This window comes from Onychostoma macrolepis, chromosome 15 (assembly GCF_012432095.1).
Source record: "Onychostoma macrolepis isolate SWU-2019 chromosome 15, ASM1243209v1, whole genome shotgun sequence".
Classification (NCBI taxonomy): domain Eukaryota; kingdom Metazoa; phylum Chordata; class Actinopteri; order Cypriniformes; family Cyprinidae; genus Onychostoma; species Onychostoma macrolepis.
The window spans coordinates 9,430,890-9,449,449 of NC_081169.1; the positions used below are offsets into that span (position 1 = coordinate 9,430,890).

The 18,560-nt window shown below is 33.1% G+C and overlaps 1 protein-coding gene across 1 annotated transcript in view; it reads left to right on the forward strand.

Moving 5' to 3' along the window:
* The window catches only part of gbe1b (glucan (1,4-alpha-), branching enzyme 1b), a 154,430-nt gene that overhangs the window by 73,512 nt on the left and 62,358 nt on the right, over window positions 1–18,560 (forward strand). The window contains exons 10-12 of the mRNA XM_058745129.1: window positions 487–585; window positions 12,510–12,620; window positions 13,917–14,088. Coding sequence (XP_058601112.1) covers window positions 487–585; window positions 12,510–12,620; window positions 13,917–14,088 — 382 coding nt within the window. The remainder of the gene's footprint in view (window positions 1–486; window positions 586–12,509; window positions 12,621–13,916; window positions 14,089–18,560) is intronic.

Below are 18,560 nucleotides of genomic sequence, written 5' to 3' on the forward strand. Positions count from 1 at the left end.
GTATACCTTCCAGCCAATCAGAATCCAGTATTGAGACAGACCATGATATAAGGGAAAATGTCAATCCATTTTTCTGCTCACTATATTTCTGTTACTGTTAAATTAACCACGACATCTGCAGCTCTTGTAGCACTTCCCGTTGTTAGCGGGGGAGAGAAGCAACACACACAGGGCGGAAACGGCTTGAATAAAGTGTTTGGCTCTAAATTTACTCGCCCTCAGGCCATCCTAGATGTAGTTGAGTTTGTTTCTTCAACAGATTTGGAGAAATGTAGCATTACATCACTTGCTCACCAAAGGATCATCTGCAGTGAATGGGTGCCGTCGGAATGAGAGTCCTAAAAAGCAAGTGATGCAATGCTAAATTTCTCCAAATCTGTTCAGATGAAGAAACCAACTCATCTACTTAAATTTTTGGGTGAACTACTCCTTTAAATCTAACCTCTACATATTGTTGTGTTGTTAAGAAATTCGTTCTTTTTTAAGGATGTGTCCGGTATGCCCACCATTTGCCGTCCAATCCAAGAAGGAGGTCTGGGTTTCGACTATCGCCTGGCCATGGCCATTCCAGACAAATGGATTCAAGTGAGTGTTCTTCTAATATGAGGTGATCAATAACATAAAAGAGAATTTACTATTTGCTTATGTTCAACATACATGCAACTACTGTACAGTCCTACTGTACTGACAACCTACTACACTTTACTCACATTCCAATATATTCCCTCCGGATGGTGCCAGTTTGTTTGAGCCATATCATGCTAAGTGTCTCATTCATCACACACTTGTCCTGCTTGTAATTCCGAAGCGAAACGTGTTTCTATCTTTTTCTCGGGGGAATTAGATTTGAATATACAGTATCCAGAACCTGCTCCAAATCTAGACTGACAACCGGCGGATCAGATAAATAGGGCGTATTTCAATTTTTCCAGCCAGATATATATTAATAGTGTCATGCTCTTGGAAACTAGGATGCGTTCAATACTCTCTGTAATGTTTTTTTCTGTCTTTTTTGTGAGTGTGCATAATTAAAAGTATAATTATGGGCAATTCTTCAATCATTTTTCTTAATTAGGGTTTCTTCTGTGAGTTGATCTAAAGCATTCCTTTGTTCTGTGCTGTTTCTGTGGGTATGCATATTAATGAAGGTCTTCTCATTATGGATAAATATATATATGGAGATTTTGGGATTCTTTTCTTTCCTTGGCAGCAGCACAAGGCAAAGCACATCGATCTGACTGATCAGAGAGCCACAGTTGCAAACTATCAGTTTGAAATCTTTATTTTAGTGGTTTCTTTTGTCAGTTAACTACTTTGACCTCGCGGTGGGTTTTAGTCAGTTGTAATAATTAGAGGTTTTCTGCCAGTTTTTCAGAAATTCATTGACAATTCTGTGTCATCTGAAGTAATTAGAAACAAATTTGGTTCATTCCACTTTTCTCTGGAAACCTCAAGTGGTCACAGTGGTCTTGAAGACGCATATATGCATATGTCGTATTTTTGGTGTTTTACTTTGAAACCATTTCACTTTCATTCATAATTCATAATTGTTTGAAATGATAACTACAGAATATGAATTGCTTCGTCCTTTAAATGATTCAAATATTTATTTACATCTTACAATCTTAATATCTTGGTCTTGTAGCAGTAGAAATGTACAATTTACAAGTGAAATTTCCACAAGGACTTAAATAGCTTTACTTTAAATAATAGTGACAATTAGATGATTAAATATTTTGAGTAGTTACACTGTCATTAAATGAGTCGATAAGATTTAAAAAAGAAAAAAAAAGAAAATAAATTGACAGTCTCTCATGCTTGCTAAGCTGAATTTATTTGATAAAAATACAGTAAAAACAGTAATATTGTGAAATATTATTACAGTTTAAAATAACAGTTTACTATTTTAATAGATTTTAAAATGGAATTTATTCCTGTGATTTTAAAGCTGAATTTTCAGCATAAATACTCCATTATTTAGTGCCACATGCTGATTTGCTGCTCAAGAAAAATTCCTTATTTTGTATAATATTTTATAATATATTTACTGTATAATATTTTTTGTAAAAACCATGATATATTTTTTCCAAGATTCTTTGATGAATAGAAAGTTAAAAAGAACAGCATTTGTTTTAAATATAACCTTTTTGTAATATTGTAAATGTATTTCCTGTCACTTTTGATTAATTTAATGTGTCCTTGCTGAATACTAAAAGTATTAATTTAATTTAAAAAATGTAAAAAAAAAAATCTTCCTGACACCAACATTTTGAATAACTGTATATTTTTGTAAAACAGTGACATAGTTACTGTATATGAAATCAAAACAGTGTTATGCATCTTTCATAAAATGTGTAGTTTTTTATTAGATACATCTAAGATCACATTGAGTTATGAATTACAATTTACTCTGGGAAAAAAAAAAAAAAAAGATTTAATTTATTGACATTAGGACATTATTCACGTTGTTGTCCACTGCTCCATGTAAGATCATAAAGTTATATAACGATTGTTTTAATTTAAATTGAAGAACATCCAGTTCTTATAAGGTTATTTTCTCTTGTATTTGGTAACTTTCCTCTCTGCATTCATGTCTACCTTGACAGTCTTATACTGTAAAAGCAAAAAAAAAGAAGTGTGTGTGCCCTGTACACTGCAGGGGTGACTGTTGGTGCTGAGCGCACAGCCTCCATGGAGAATCGCCTTGCATTGCTAAACAAGGCTACCCAGAATACAGGGCTTTTTACCAGACCAGCAGCATCGGCCGCGTGCTTCTCTTCGCCCCGGATGACCCTCTGCGGCTCCGCTCCAGCAGACTGATTCAGTGCTGCACTCTCCGCACACAAAGGTGTCCACTTCACTGACTCTGGATCAGTGTTTAGAATGGCATAAAGGCTGCTGCTTGCTGGTTTTTTAACATTTGCTTTTTTCATACAACGTTGCCCAGCATGCAGTATTTATTTGGGGCTTTTCATCCGACACCGCTATCGATTTCATTCTGCGTTAGGGTACCGATGAGACTGCATTTTGAGGACTCTCGGATGACTTGGAGTTTGTGTGAAGAAAAGAAAGGAGCGCACAGAGATGTGCGTAGAAGAGCGTGTGACTCATTTCTATGTATATGTGCCAATATATTTTTGACAGGGAAGTTTGAGATGGTCCCCTGCACCGAGGTCTGTCAAAAAACAACAAATACTCTAGATTCTGAATCTCACAAAGACAGAAACAACTTGTTTCATACTGTATCTCAATTTAAAATAATAATAATAAATATTGTAAGAATTTATATTAATAGATAATGTTAATAATTATTATGAATAACAATAATGATAAACAATAATAAACATAATAATAATAATGTTGTTGATGATGATGATAATAAATTATTATTATTATTATTGCTAATGCTATTAATAATAATACAACAATAATAATAATAATAATAATAATAATAATAATAACTATTATTAGTATGATTGCTAATGCTATTAATAATAATAATAATAATAATAATTAATAAAAATAATAAAAATAATGATGAATAACAATAATAATAATGATGATGATGATGATGATGATGATAATAAATTATTATTATTATTGCTAATGCTATTAATAATAATACAACAACAACAACAACAACAATAATAATAATAATAGTAATAGTAATAATAATAATAACTATTATTAGTATTATTGCTAATGCTATTAATAATAATAATAATTATAACTATTATTAGTAGTAGTAGTAGTAGTAGTAGTATCGTGGTGGTTGTTGGTTGTTGTTCATTTAATGGGAAATTTGGTAACAATTTAGAATAGGGAACACTTATTCACTATTAACTACGACTTTTCCCTCAATAAATTTCCCTAATTTGCCGCTTATTAATAGTTAGTAAGATAGTTGTTAAGTTTAGGTATTGGGTAGGATTAGGGATGTAGAACAAGGTCATGTAGAATAAGGCATTAATATGTGCTTAATTAGTACTAATAAATGGCTATAATTCTAGTAATATGCATGCTAATAAGCAACTAGTTAAGAGACCCTAAAATAAAGTGTTACCAGAAATGTATATACTTATGTGTATGAGATTTATGTACTTTATTTTCATGTATAGTCCAACAATGCAAGTCTTTATGGTTGTAAAAATACACTTTTTAAAGCATATTATAATTTTGTTCGTTTGTTTGTTTGTAAAATATGTATATATATATATATTAACACACACACATAGTTAGTTGTGTATTTAATTGTAATAAAAAATAATGCAACAGTGAAAGTCTTAATGGTCGTAAAAATACACTTCTGTTTTTTAAGCATAGTATATATTCGTTAGGAGTGAAATATGACCTGGACTTCTTCTTGCCAGGTTTTGTGAGATCCCCTTAAAAGAGTACAAGCTGATAGTTGTTATTCCAGTGGGGCGGCACTGCCTGCAGAAACACGCATCCCAGCCCTGCTTTTAACGTCACCCAACCTGTCTGATTAATCTGACCTCTGAGCCCACACTGGCAACTACATCCGAGAGCCTCTGAGAAATTAAGATGTCCTAATAAGAGAAGCAGATAAGGCTTGCAGCACAAGTTTGCCTGATTGTATCTGATTACCACTCCAAAACGCTGTCGCTTCCAATGGATAGCATAACAAAAGCCCTCTAATTTAGCCAGTGCCCTTCTGTCCGAGTCCAACAAATTGAAATGTAATGGAAACAATTAGAGCTAGTGAAGAATGCCTCACATGCTGCCGAGAACAGCAAGAGACCGAACTTCGGCCCTGTTTCCCAGCTAAACATACAAATTAACTTACGACTGGTCTAAAGTCACCTCTGTCTGCGGAGCTCTCCATTTCAAGCTGTTTGCTCTGATATAATAGTCCATTAAAGAGAGAGTTCACCTAAAAATTAAAATTCTACATTATTCATCAATATTTACTCACCCTCAGGTCATTCCATGAAACACACACAAAAAAAGCCGAAATCAAGGTTGCGGTGAGGAACTTGGAAATGAATGGAGCTGATTCTTGGAGGATTTCTAAGCAAAAATGTCAAGCTTCTAAATGTAAAAAAAAAGACTTGCATTAACTGTACTGTATTATTTGAGCTGTAAAGTGCTTTAAACCATCATTTGTGCAGTTTTTGGGTTTAATACATTGTTGTCATGGAAACAGTTGCAAAATTGTGTATAACTTAGTGCTGGGCGGTATACCGGTGTTTATTTTTCTAATGATATGGACATTATCTTTATTAACAAACCGCATATTTGAAGTCTAAACAACTACATTCTGGCCTTAAAAACCTGTTAAAATTATATTATATAAATAATATAAAATGATATAAAATTTGGGCATCTGCCGTGACATTCGCTGTGAGAAATGCTGCAAGCGGAGTGATACAACCAGTGAAACGATTAGAGTGCTGTTATCACTGGAATATCACACTCCTGAAGAAGGCTCTCAGCCAATCAGATTCAAGTACCAGTAAGAACTGTTGCATTTTTTTTTTTTTTTTCCACAGAAGATTAAGTCAAACAAGTTTGGAATGACATGAGGGTGAATAAATAATGTCATCATGTTTATTTTTGGGTGAACTATCCCTTTAATGGCATTCTTTGTAGATGTCAGAAGTCATTGCGATGCCTTTATGCAGATGCAACCCAGATTTGCATCCCTCACAATTGCCATGACTCATATGTTCACACCAGTCACTGGGTTTTTATGTTGCTCTGCAATTGTGCATTTCATCAAATCATTTCTTTGGTGCTCTGTGTCAATAAGATAGGGTCACGAGAGAGTTCTCACTCAAAGGAGAGACTGATAGAATCTACAATCAGACAGAAATTAAACTGTCAGATGATAATTGAGGGGAAGCTGTGTGGTATGTAATGCCAGGAGATAAACAGAGAAGAAGCGTTTCCCATCTGGCCCTCTGCACCCCACAGTCATTAGGGGTTGCAGTTCCCAGCATGCTGCATTTTGGGACTCGTCCTCTCTCATTTGGTTAATGGTGCTCCATTGACTTAAGAGTCTGACTTAAGAGACTGTCTATTAATTGCATTCAAAGTATTGAAATATCAAAAAAATAACATAATGCCTCCTGACTCAGATGATTCATTAAAGCTTAAAAAACTGCCTTTGTGTCCTCATTTGGTAATGTAATCACATATTCACTATTGGAGGGACAATATGTAACATTGTTACATGAATCAACTTTTGAAAAACCCATATTGGTTGATTACAAATTTTTATTTTGGGGTTATGTAAAGCCTTAAATGTGAATGATAATCACAATTTGCCCCTTATACCTCAAAACACGTTAACACTTTATTTCGATAGTCCACTTTAGACATTCTACTAACAGTAAGTAACTTTGCAACTACACGTCAACTAGCAGTCATTAGAGTATTAGTAGACTGTCTGCTTAATATCTTCTAACACTTTATTTTGATGGGTCCACAACATACAACATACTGACTATGAGAAACTTAGCAAGTATATGTCAACTTATTCTACTAACCCTAAACCTACCCTACTGAGAGTTAGTAGACATGTAGTTGCAAATGAATGAGAATTAGTTGACATGTAGTTGGCATGTAGTTACAAAGATACTTCTAGTTAGTAGAATGTCTAAAGTGGACTATCGAAATAAAGTGTAACCCAAAACACACTTAGATTTGTCTTAAAATACAACTGTCATGGCACTAAAAAATGTAGGATGTGATAAATGGCCAAAGATTTCAGTCTGTATATTAAAAAGCATCACAGGAATTTCACATCCTGAAAGATTCAAACGAGTTTATTTCTGACGCTGGTAGTAAAAGTACAGAAAATCTAATAGTTGTGTGAAAGGGAGTTGTGGGTGTAATTATACAGGAATAAGTCTCACTACATTCACATTTTATATGTGTGACCCAATATAGTGGGATGAAGTGAACAGACAGACACACTTTTGTTTTAATCTTATTCGCAAGTTTGAAGTGCACTTCAATCATAATCTCTGAATAAAACAGAACAATATATGCATGTAGAGTATTTATGATAGCAGCTTTGAAGCAGATAATAAAGACTTAGCCTAAACTTAGCTTAAAGAATTCAAGAATTCAAAGATTGTGAGAAACATTCATAAAAAATATATAAAATGGAGAAAGTAGCAAAGTTTACCATTGGAACATGGTAATGTCTTAATAAAAGTTGAATAATAATAATAATAATTCTATACTACTATAGAAATATAATATTTTTACACTTTTGGTCATTTAAAATTTAAGTTTATTTATTTAAACTTAAACTTTAACTGACTGAAAGAGGAAAGATTCACTTATTATTATTATTATTATTATTATTATTAATAATAATAATAATAATAATATTATTATTATTATTTAATTTATTTTATTTTATTTTATTTTATTTTATTTTATTTATTTTATTTTATTTATTAATATTATTATTAAATACAACTTTTTCCTCTTTCAGTCAATTAATGTTAAAGGTCAGTAAGAAATAGAGATCATAAATCATGAAATATATCATGTAAAAAAGGGGACAGTAGATTAGAATATTATAAACTAAAGGTTAAAATGAGAGAAAAAATAAAATAAAATAATAATAATAATAATAATAATAATAATGTTGTGTTTCCTGTTATCATCACATGCTTATGTTCAGAGATGGGAATACAGCAAACAATATATTGACTTCTAAACCTATTTTCTGTCTATTCAGTGCTTTACTAGTCTGCCATCATGTAACAGCTTTATTAGCAATTACCTTCATTTTCCCAGATGGTATTGACATTTAATATACATGCAATAAATGAACACCACAAAATGAGAACATTGTGGTGTTTGTGGAATTAAAGTATATGCAAATTTGTAAACAAACATACAAACAAAACATAAATAATGTGATTAATCCTAATGAATCATTTTGATCTGTTGTCAGCCTTACTATGTTTAAGTAAAATTCTTATATTGTTGTTTGTTTGTCTTATTGTGCGGTTCTGTTTGGCCATTTTTCTTGTTCTGTAACCTGTAATCGATACAAACACAGTTATACACCAGCCTGCAACAGGTTTGTTTAAATATAAGTTATTTTGAAGGTGTCACATCGTGTGATTCAAAGGTTTCCCTAACAGACATTTCCCCTCAGAACAAACCCAGAGCAATAAATGAAGAGATGGCTGAAGATGAATAGCGATGGCTTTCAGTTCTCATTTCAGCAGACTCTTCATTGCAGCGGTAGTGACGCTTACAACACCCCAGCCTTTTTTTTTGTCTCTCCATTGATTGTTTGGCTGTGGGCTAATATAAAGGTTTTCCTGCATGTCAGTCACCTGTCAGGCGCAATCTCACACAGCACATGGCTGCCTGTCACTCTCATGGGCTTCCCTCGCTGCTGTCAGTCAGTCTGCTGCACAGGGGGCCCGAGGGTTGTGTGTGTGTGTGTGTGTGGTGAAGACACAATGAGAACAGATCGCCATGAGTGATGTAAGGAATACAAAAAAGTCTTTCCTCCCTCCTTGTTTGCCGCTGGAAAGTTGCTGATGTGTAGAACTTGAGATGTTTTTGTCAGTAAAACTACAGACAACAGTGTGTTTTTTTTTTTACTGTAAAGGAGTTTTCTCTGTCAGGCGCTGCTTTTTATCTTGAAATTGTATTGTTTGGCATTGTTTCTCTTGTGAAAAAAAGAAGTGCACTTCAACATATTTGTTAAAAAATAATAACACAATACTGACAAATGATGAAAAAGTGAAGTCTCTTCTACTCATCAAGGCTGTATTTATTTGATCAAAAATACAGAAAAAAAGTTTTCTACTTTAATATACTTTAAAATGTAATTTATTATTTTAATGCAAAGCTGAATTTTCAGCGTCATTGCTCCAGTCTTCAGTGTCACATGATCCTTCAGAAATCATTGTGATATGCTCATTTATTATCAATGTTTGCAAACAGTTGTGCTGCTTAATATTGTTTTGGAATCTGTGATACTTTTTTTTTTTTTTTTTTTTTTTCTTTTTTTTAGGATTCTTTGATGAATAAAAGGTTAAAAAGAACAGGATTTATTCAAAATAGAAATATTTTCTAACAATATACACTTATGTTCAGTAGTTTGGGGTAAGTACAATTTTCGCTTTATTTATTAAAGGTAATTAATACTTTTATTAAAGGTAATAAATACTTTTATTCTGCAAGGATGTTAAATTGATAAAAGTGGTAATAAAGATTTCAGTTTTTCCTGTATTTTTGATCAAATTAATGTAGCTTTGATGAGCATAAAATACTTTTAAAAATAATCATTCAAACTTTTTTTTTTTTTTTTAATTAAAAGCCTTACTGATAACAAACATTTGAACAAGTGTACATTATTTAAGTGTCAACTGAACGTAATGTTTAAGTGTTGACACTATTGGAAAAAAAAAAAAAGTATTAGAATTCGAATTTATATTAAATACAAGTAGCTGAAAGCTGTGCTTTATTGACCCATCCAAGATATAGATGAGTTTGTTTCTTCAGATGTGGAGAAATTTGGTATCACATCACTTGCTCACCAGTGGATCCTCTGCAGTGAATGGGTGCCGTCAGAATGAGAGTCCAAACAGCTGATAAAAACAACACAATAATCCACACAACTCCAGTCCATCAATTAATGTCTTGTGAAGTAAAAAAAAACTGCATGTTTGTATGAAACAAATCCATCATTAAAGCATTTTAACTTTAAATCATTACTTCTGACCAAAAATATCAGTCTATAATCCATAATAATGTTTCCTCCAGTGAGAAAGTCCACCGCCTGTTGTCTTCTTACATCAAAATCCACTGACATACAGTATTTGTTTAGAACATTTTGCCTTGCAAATGATGCTTGGTTTGTGCATATTTCTTTCCTGATTCAAACGAGACCCTTTTTCACTGGAGAAAGCAACAAATTAAATAAAAAATAAATAAAAAATATGTTTTTAACAAATGTATAGCCGTTTTTGACTTCACAAGACATTAACTGATGGACTGGAGTGGTGAGGACTACTTGAGTGTTTGGACTCTCATTCTGACGGCACCCATTCACTGCAGAGTATCCCCTGGTGAGCAAGTGATGCAATGCTACATTTCTCCAAATCCGTCCTGATGAAAAAACAAACTCATCTACATTTTGAATAGCCTGAGGGTGAGTAAATGTTCAGCAAAGTTTCGTTATTGGGTGAATTATTCCTTTTGTATTCATTATATCACCAAGTACAGTTTATTAAAAATATTCTTTTAAGATATGAAGTACACTACAAATGCACATTCATTACAATTAAGTACACTTCTTTTTTTTCTTATAAGGGTAGACATTTTTTTTTTTTGCGCTCCAGAAGGTAGATGTTTGAATCACGTCCTGTTTTTGGGAATAAACTGAGCTGCATTCATGACAGGTTTTCAGATTTGTGTTGGACACATAGTCCCGAGTTTTTCTGTCTTCCCACAAGCTGAACATCTCTGTTCTGTTGCAGTGAAATCTTCTCACTGAAAGAGGCTGAGATGTGCGTACCATCACAGGGCTAAGGGTGAAAAGTAGCGTTGGAAGACGTTTGAGTGAGAGTTGGATGATGAATTGTGGTGAGAAAAGTCTCAGGTTTAGGAGCAGAGGATGTTGACTCTTAACTAAGGACGGTTGACACGGATGTCAGAATAATGACTTCCTCACATCGATTTAAACATTAGCATACAGCTTTCCTGTTACCTCGCCATGTGATGGTATGTGTGCAGCAGCAGCGGCGGAGTGTTGATTAAATGTTATTATTATCACATGCTGATATGTTTATTGAGATGGACCGTCATTATTTTATTCACACTCATGACATTCCATACATAAAGTTGATACGATTCTTCTGGGTAGGGTTGCACCAACTGTTTGTAAGGTCATACTAGGTAGTTAATAAGTCCTAGTTAGTTTTGTAACCAATGCTACACCTAATTTGGCTGTACCATTTGTTCTTAAAGCAAGATTTTATAGTCATGTAATATGACATTTACATGCATTGGTCCAATTAGCAGCCTTCAAAATTTTATACATAATATACATACAATTTATTTGGTAATAAATTAAACTTCCATTGAAATATATGTAAATGGAAAAACAATTGTTGCTTTTAATGCATATAATAATATAATACTCGTAAATGTATAATATTTACATTTTCACACATGTATTTATAAATGTTATAATTAATGAATACTTTAAGAATTAGTATATTGAAATATGTAGGGGGGGGGGAATATATATATATATAGACTTTTTTGCAAATGTATTTATCACTTATTTTAATTGGTTAGAATGTTATTAAATGTATATATTGGATTATGCAAGTAATATTCAAGAAATACATTTAGGAAAATGTAATATTTACATATTTTGCAAAGTTATTATTTGTTTGAATGATTAATGCTCTATAAAAAAATTGGTATTGGTACTTATTTTAATTATTTAGAATATTATTAAATGTATATATTGGAATATGTAAATAATATTCAAGAAATGCATGTTAGGAAAATGTGTAATTTATGTTTTGAAAATGGATTATGTCAGTTAATACTTTATTAAGAATTAGTATATTGAACAGTATAAATAATATTCAGGAAATGTATTCATTAAAATTATTCATATTTAATAATGTATTAATAATTAGGGTATTTGAAATACACATTTAGGAATTGTGTTCAAGGAAATACTATAATATTTAATTAATTTATTTATTTTGCTAACTTAGTATAATATTCAGGAGCTGTTTTTAAATTAAACATCAGTTTTGTCCTGAGGAACCGCTAACAACTCACATAATGTTAAGTTTAATGGTTAAGCATTCAAATATTTAGTAGGACATCATTTTAATATAATTGAACTTTAAAAATGACATTTGAGAGCTATGAGCTGAGGAAACGATTTTCAATGACTTGAATTTCAGTTCTATCCTCTGTCTCAGACTAGCGTTTTGTTTGTGCTACACCGCTACGCATTAGAAAAAAGTAGTAACTGGAAAAGCTAGTGTTTTGAAAACAACTGCGCTGCTGTCAGGCAACTAAAAGTTGAGTTAAATGAGCAGCGTTGCTACTTTTAGTTACTTAGGGACATTTTCTCTGAAATGGGAAGGTATTGGCAAGGAAGTGGCAGTGCATTCGCAAAAACTGAGATGGGAAAAATCAATAGTACTAAAATAAAACAAACGAGCTAACATTACTGCCCTAATCTCTTTCATAATCTCACTGTAGAGAGTGCATTACTGCAGTATGATGGACTCATATACTGTAGAAATGACGCCCGAGCTTGTAGAAAGAAAATTAAATCTGGCTTTCGGCTAGACAGACAAACCAGGCAGACACCAGTGGATGTTTATGTCAAAATAGTGAACAAATGACGAGAGAATAAGAATAAACAAGAAAGAATGAAAGACTTGTTCATAAAGTACTGAGACAATTGTTTCTGCGCGTTCACTCGTTTCCCATTTATTTATTTAGTCCTTCTCTTCCATTCTCAGATCCTTAAGGAGTTCAAGGACGAAGACTGGAACATGGGAAACATCGTGTTCACGATGACCAACAGGCGACATGGCGAGAAATGCATTGCTTACGCCGAAAGCCACGACCAGGTACTGCCGCCCGGAAACCTCCATTCCTCCGGTGTAGAGTAAAGGAAAAGTAATCAATGTGTCATTGGGAATGGAAATTGGTGTCACAACAGGTTGTAGTCCTCTAGGGACGAGGGTGAAATGAGAAATTAACACATCCATCCTCTTTGTACACATTGTAACACCATGGCTAGAGCCGATTGTTGTTGTTTTTTCCTGTCTTCTTTTCTTCTCTTTGTTTTTTCCTCTGTGTAGTGTTTCCAAGGTCTGGGGATAATGATTTGTGCTACTCAATATGAGACACTTGAGTGAGTCTGAGTTGAAACGTGTTAAAACTAGTAAAACTTTACTTCATCAATAGACCAACTGTTTATCATTGCAATAAAGTTTCCATCAGAATGGCAGATCCTATGGGAAACTGCGTAGGATGTGTTACAATATTAATGGACGTCAGGACCTTGGTTTAGTGGTTGCAACATACTAAGCTGTGGTGTTTATATAGGAGGTTTTTTTTTTTTTTTTTTTTTTAAGTATATATTCAGGAAATATGTCTTTGTTTGTTTGTTTATTTATTTATTTTTCTTTTTATTTATTTATTTATTGCAAATTGAACTTTTTTTTTTATTTTTTTATTCAAATACTGTCTGCAACATTTACCTATTTACTTTGTCTAACTTTATTACTTCATTTCTGTCCTGTTTATCATACTATCAATCCATAAAAGTGTGACAAAAAGGTCAAATTATTATTGGATGCTGTTTGTTAAGTCAAACATCACTATTATGGTCCTTGCACACGAGATGCAAAATGTGTTTTTTTTAAGGGGGGGGAGTTTCGTATTCGTCATCCTTTCCAATCAGAATGCTTGGTACGGATGCAAAAAAAGCAGAAAATCAAACCTGGTCCGATTTTTATTTATTATTATTTATTTTTTTTACGACAGATGAAAGTTTCGGAGGCAGTGTGTAAACGTGATTGACGCAACGTGAGGTTTTCATGCAAAAATTTCTGACTCAGTGTGCAAAGACCTTTACTATTGCTCATACTTTGGATTATGGGTTTTTCGAAGCCAATCAATTTACTCTACAATCACACCTTCAGATGTAACATGCAGTTTTGCATCATTAAAATTAGGCCAGTATTCAGTCTTGTTTTTTAGTGTCCCGTGATGTCTTTGTGTAGAACCGGACAAATGGTAGTTGTTCCCCCGTTTTTCCCCATTAACAAGTGCAACCAATCAAAAGCTATTCATCAACCAGCAAACATTTCACCTAATGTGAATCATGTGCTCATGTTGTTGATCTGCCGTTCTGTCAGGCCCTGGTGGGAGACAAAACTCTGGCCTTCTGGCTGATGGACAAGGATATGTACACCAACATGAGCGATTTGATTCCCATGAACTCCGTTATTGATCGGGGCATCCAGCTCCACAAGATGATACGACTGCTTACCCACAGCCTGGGGGGAGAGGGCTACCTAAACTTCATGGGTGAGTCTTTGCATTCATTTTTTAAAAAACTGGTCCACATTTGGACATTGGTGGATTATCTTTGCACAATGTATCAAAAAAAAAAAAAAAAAAAAACTTAGTCATAACAAAAGAACCAAAGATGCTTTGATAACATTAGTCAAGGTTCCTTGCATAAAAAAAAAATACTTTGACCTTTTGTCTTTATTGTTGTTTGTCTTTTGTTTTGTTTTAGTTTTTTGTTTTTGTTCTGTTTTGTTTGTTTTTGCTTTGCTTTGTTTTTGTTGTTTGTTTTGTTTTATTTTATTTTAGTTAGTTTTTTTTGTTTCGTTTTGTTGCTTGAATTCAGTGTGCCTAGTTACATATCATGTTTTTGTTGTTGTTGTTGTTATAAGTATTAGATATGTTAGATTAACTGTTGTCTACCATAAAAGTATCATTAAACTAGTTATGAACAGAGAAAATATCTGTATTCCCCCTTAAAATGATCATTTTGACCTGTCCCACATCAGAGGTATTGACCTTCTTGATTTTACTCAGTAATTAAAATATTACAATATCATTTGATATAATAATAACTCAAATAGTTATTATTTTTAATAGTCATGAATAACTATAAACTATTTTTTCCCAACCTTGCTAGCCCTAGTTTTGTCCAAATATACAAACCTGTTACTGCCATTTTTGCAGCTTGTTTTTATTATTATTATTTACTTTTTTTGCTGATTGCTTTTGCTTTTTGATTTTATTTCATGTTTTTGTTTTGTTTTACTTCTTGATTTTGTTTTGCTTTGCTTTGTTTTTTTTTGTTGTTACTTTTTCGTTTTGTTTTATGTGTGTTTTTGCTTTGCTTTGTTTTAAATTTGTTGTATTTTTTGTTTTATTTTGTTTTTTGTGTGTTGTTTTTTTGTCACACATGCCTTCAATTCTGAAACCTACATCATGTTTACATAGTACATTGTAATATATACACATTACATTGTGCATTGATGTTGCTTAGGCTGAATGGGCTATCGGGAAATGTTAACCAGCTGGATTAGCCTTTTTTAGGAATTGTTTTAGCAAGCTCACATTCAGATCTTGCTCCATTCTGGTATTTAATTCCGCCTTCTCACAATCCAATCACTATTGTCTATCATTAATAGCTCCATTTTGGCTTGACACATCATCAGTTGATTCTTACAGCTATTTGTAATATTTATGAAGTGTAAAGTGTGAAGTGCAACTGTAAGTGGTTGACCGTCAGCTTGGTCAATAATCAGCCCAAACAGTGTACTAGCCCCACCTGCTGACCAGGTTTTGACACTGTACTGCCACATTACATAAATTAACTCACAGGTTCTGTTTAAAAAAGACAGTCTTTTCCCCAGCCAAGGCTATATTCATATCACACACACGACCTAAACCCCACAGATTAGCTTGTGTTTGTGAGCATATGGGCATACTCATCCATGATGCACACAGGAGTGCTGTTATTGTTTACTGCTGTTCTTCTTCTGCCAATACCACTAACAGTAATGACAGCTACAGATGTGGACTGCCTGATGTAGACACTTTCTACTCTTCACTTGTAGTATATCTGTAAAAAGCTTTTGTCTGCTGACTGAAATTACTCTCCTAATAGTGCTGTGCCCCCGCTGAATATATATATTTTTCAGTCGGTTAAGCCTCTGAAAGCCAAAGGCTAGAAGGAATGTAAAGAGACAGCAGGTAAGTTTGCTCGCAAGAAAACATACTTGGTTCAGCTCTCTAACAGATCTTCAGATGTGACATGCAGCTGTCATACTGAGAGATGTTTGTTTATTATATTTTTATGATGTTTATGTCAAAACAGATATCAAAAACATGACAAAATATGACTTTATTTCATTTATTTGTTTAATTATTGTATGTTTTGTCATCTCTTTACTAGTTTGTTATTTATTTTTTGCACTGTTTTATGCCAAAGAGATGTCAAATTAAAATTTTTAATTTAATTTAATTTAATTTAATTTAATTTAATTTAATTTAATTTAATTTAATTTAATTTAATTTAATTTAATTTAGTACAGGATGTAAAACAGTGACATGTAAAAGCGAATGCCCTCTATAGAGGACACAATGAATTGTGGGGACCCAGGATCATTAAAATTTATCTGGACTTGAAATATTCCTCCCAATTAAACTTTTATTGCAACAGGGATTAAGTACTATGCATTATCCAAATTTCTGACATGCTTATTCCTGAAATAAATGACATGAAACATCTTACAAAATAATTAATAAAAAGGTTCAAATTAATCATCAAATGGGGGTTTTAGTTTTCTGTTTCACTTATTGTCTGTTCATTTTTTTAAGTTAAATAAATAAATAAAGCCAAAGCGAGAAGATTAAAAAAAAAAAGTGGTAAATACAGGACGACGTGTCATGTCAGTGGATCAATGGCTGTGAAGTCATTTAGCCAGTGTAAAGCAAGAACAAATTGTTTGAGCAAGCAAATCAATTTGAGCCACCCTCAACTCGACGAAGCCCATCTATTTATTCTCTAGTGGCAGAAGATGCTTGCAAACTAAAACGCCACAAAGAGATGACGGCCATGTTTGCAATGCCAGAAAGAAGATGAGCGCTGTGAGGCAGAGACTCGACATTATAACACACTCGTGAGGCGGCAATGAAACGGCTCAGTGGTTCCATCATTAAATCAGCAGGTGGAGAGTGAGATGAATGTACGCTTGACTTTCAGAGATGGAGAAAAACTTCTGGATCACCTTCAGTAGCACAGAGCAGCGACTGAATGTATTTAGACTACTCTTTTGATTAGTCACAACTGCTGCAGAATTCAGCTAAATTAATAAGATAAAACGACCTGCCCAAATGTACTATTTGAAAAAAGCATTGAATGAACCCTTGTGAAAAAGAAGTGTGATTAATTGTATTTAATGTGCACTTGTAGTGCACTTCAGATCTTTTTTCAAATCTCTTTAAAAACCTGTACTTACAGATAATATACAATTAAAGTAGGAAAGGCCACTTAAACCTTTTAATATATTTAAAGTGTACTAAATTGCAACTTCTTCATTACAAATGTGCAATGAAAATGTTTAATACATGAAACAGGTTTCAATATAAATGACATTAGAGTATATTTTATTTTAACATAAATGCTTGTCATTACATTCAGCAGTACTCTTAAACCATAAAAAAACTGGACGACAAAAACCAGTCTTAAGTGTCATTTTTTTTAAATCGATTTATACATCATCTGAAAGCTGAATAAATAAGCTTTCCATTGATGTATGGTGTGTTATGATCTGACAATATTTGGCTGAGAGACAACTATTGGAAAATCTGGAATCTGAGGGTGCAAAAAAATCAAAATATTGAGAAAATCGCCTTTAAAGTTGTCCAAATGAAATTCTTAGAAATGCATATTACTAATAAAAAATTAAGTTTTGATACATTTACAGTAAGAAATTTACAAAATATCTTCATGGAACATGATCTTTATTTAATATCCTAATGATTTTTGGCATAAAAGAAAAATCTATAATTTTGACCCATACAATGTATTTTTGGCTATTGCTACAAATATACCCCAGCGACTTAAGACTGGTTTTGTGGTCCAGGGTCACAAAATGAAACTATGAGGTTGCATATAAAGAAGTTTCACTTAAGTGGGTCAAAAAGCACTAGAAAGTTCAGCTTAATATACTATAATGAAATTACTAGAAACTCTAGATGGCACAGGCTGATAGGTTCTAACTCTATCTGATATAATCACATGATTATTCACATAGCTGATTGGTTTCAGCAGCCAATGAGCTTGCTGCTTATCATTCAAATACTTGGCTAGTGTTTGCTGTAGCAGTTGCAGCGCACTTCAGAAGCCCTCCACCTCCCCCAGCTCCACCTGTATCGATCTGTTAAACGGTGATTTCATGTATGTTATACACAGGGGTTATTTCACATATGTTATATGTGCAGCAGCAGTATTTCCTATATGCTCACAGCAGCATGTTGTGGATGTATTGGCAGTAGCAAATCTCGGTACTTGCTCTGCTGCTGCAGCAGCAGATCTATTCCGCCAAAACCGAACACATTAACATTGCCATGTATGTTACCATGCTAAACTCTCTGAGAGTTGTCATGAACATTGTTTATTTATATGTTCAATTAAATGCATTCATGTCCTGCATTAAACAGTCTGTGTAAATGTGTCTAAATGACACTTCTGTGCCACCACTGCATTGCAAAGCATTTGATTGAAATTGATTAAATGTAAGAATTTGACACAAAAGATAATGCATAAATTTAATTAGGTTAGAAAAATGGCCTTATAAAGGTTAGTTTAAAAAAATTGGTAAAAAATCAATTTAAACTTGGAAAAGGTCAATTCTGTTACTGCTGCAAACTAACCATGGCTCAGAATATGAAGAATATCAAAAGCTTTGGGGTTCAGCAGCCCACAGTAGTCCTGCCAAGATACAGAGGATAATGCATAAATTAAAAAAAAT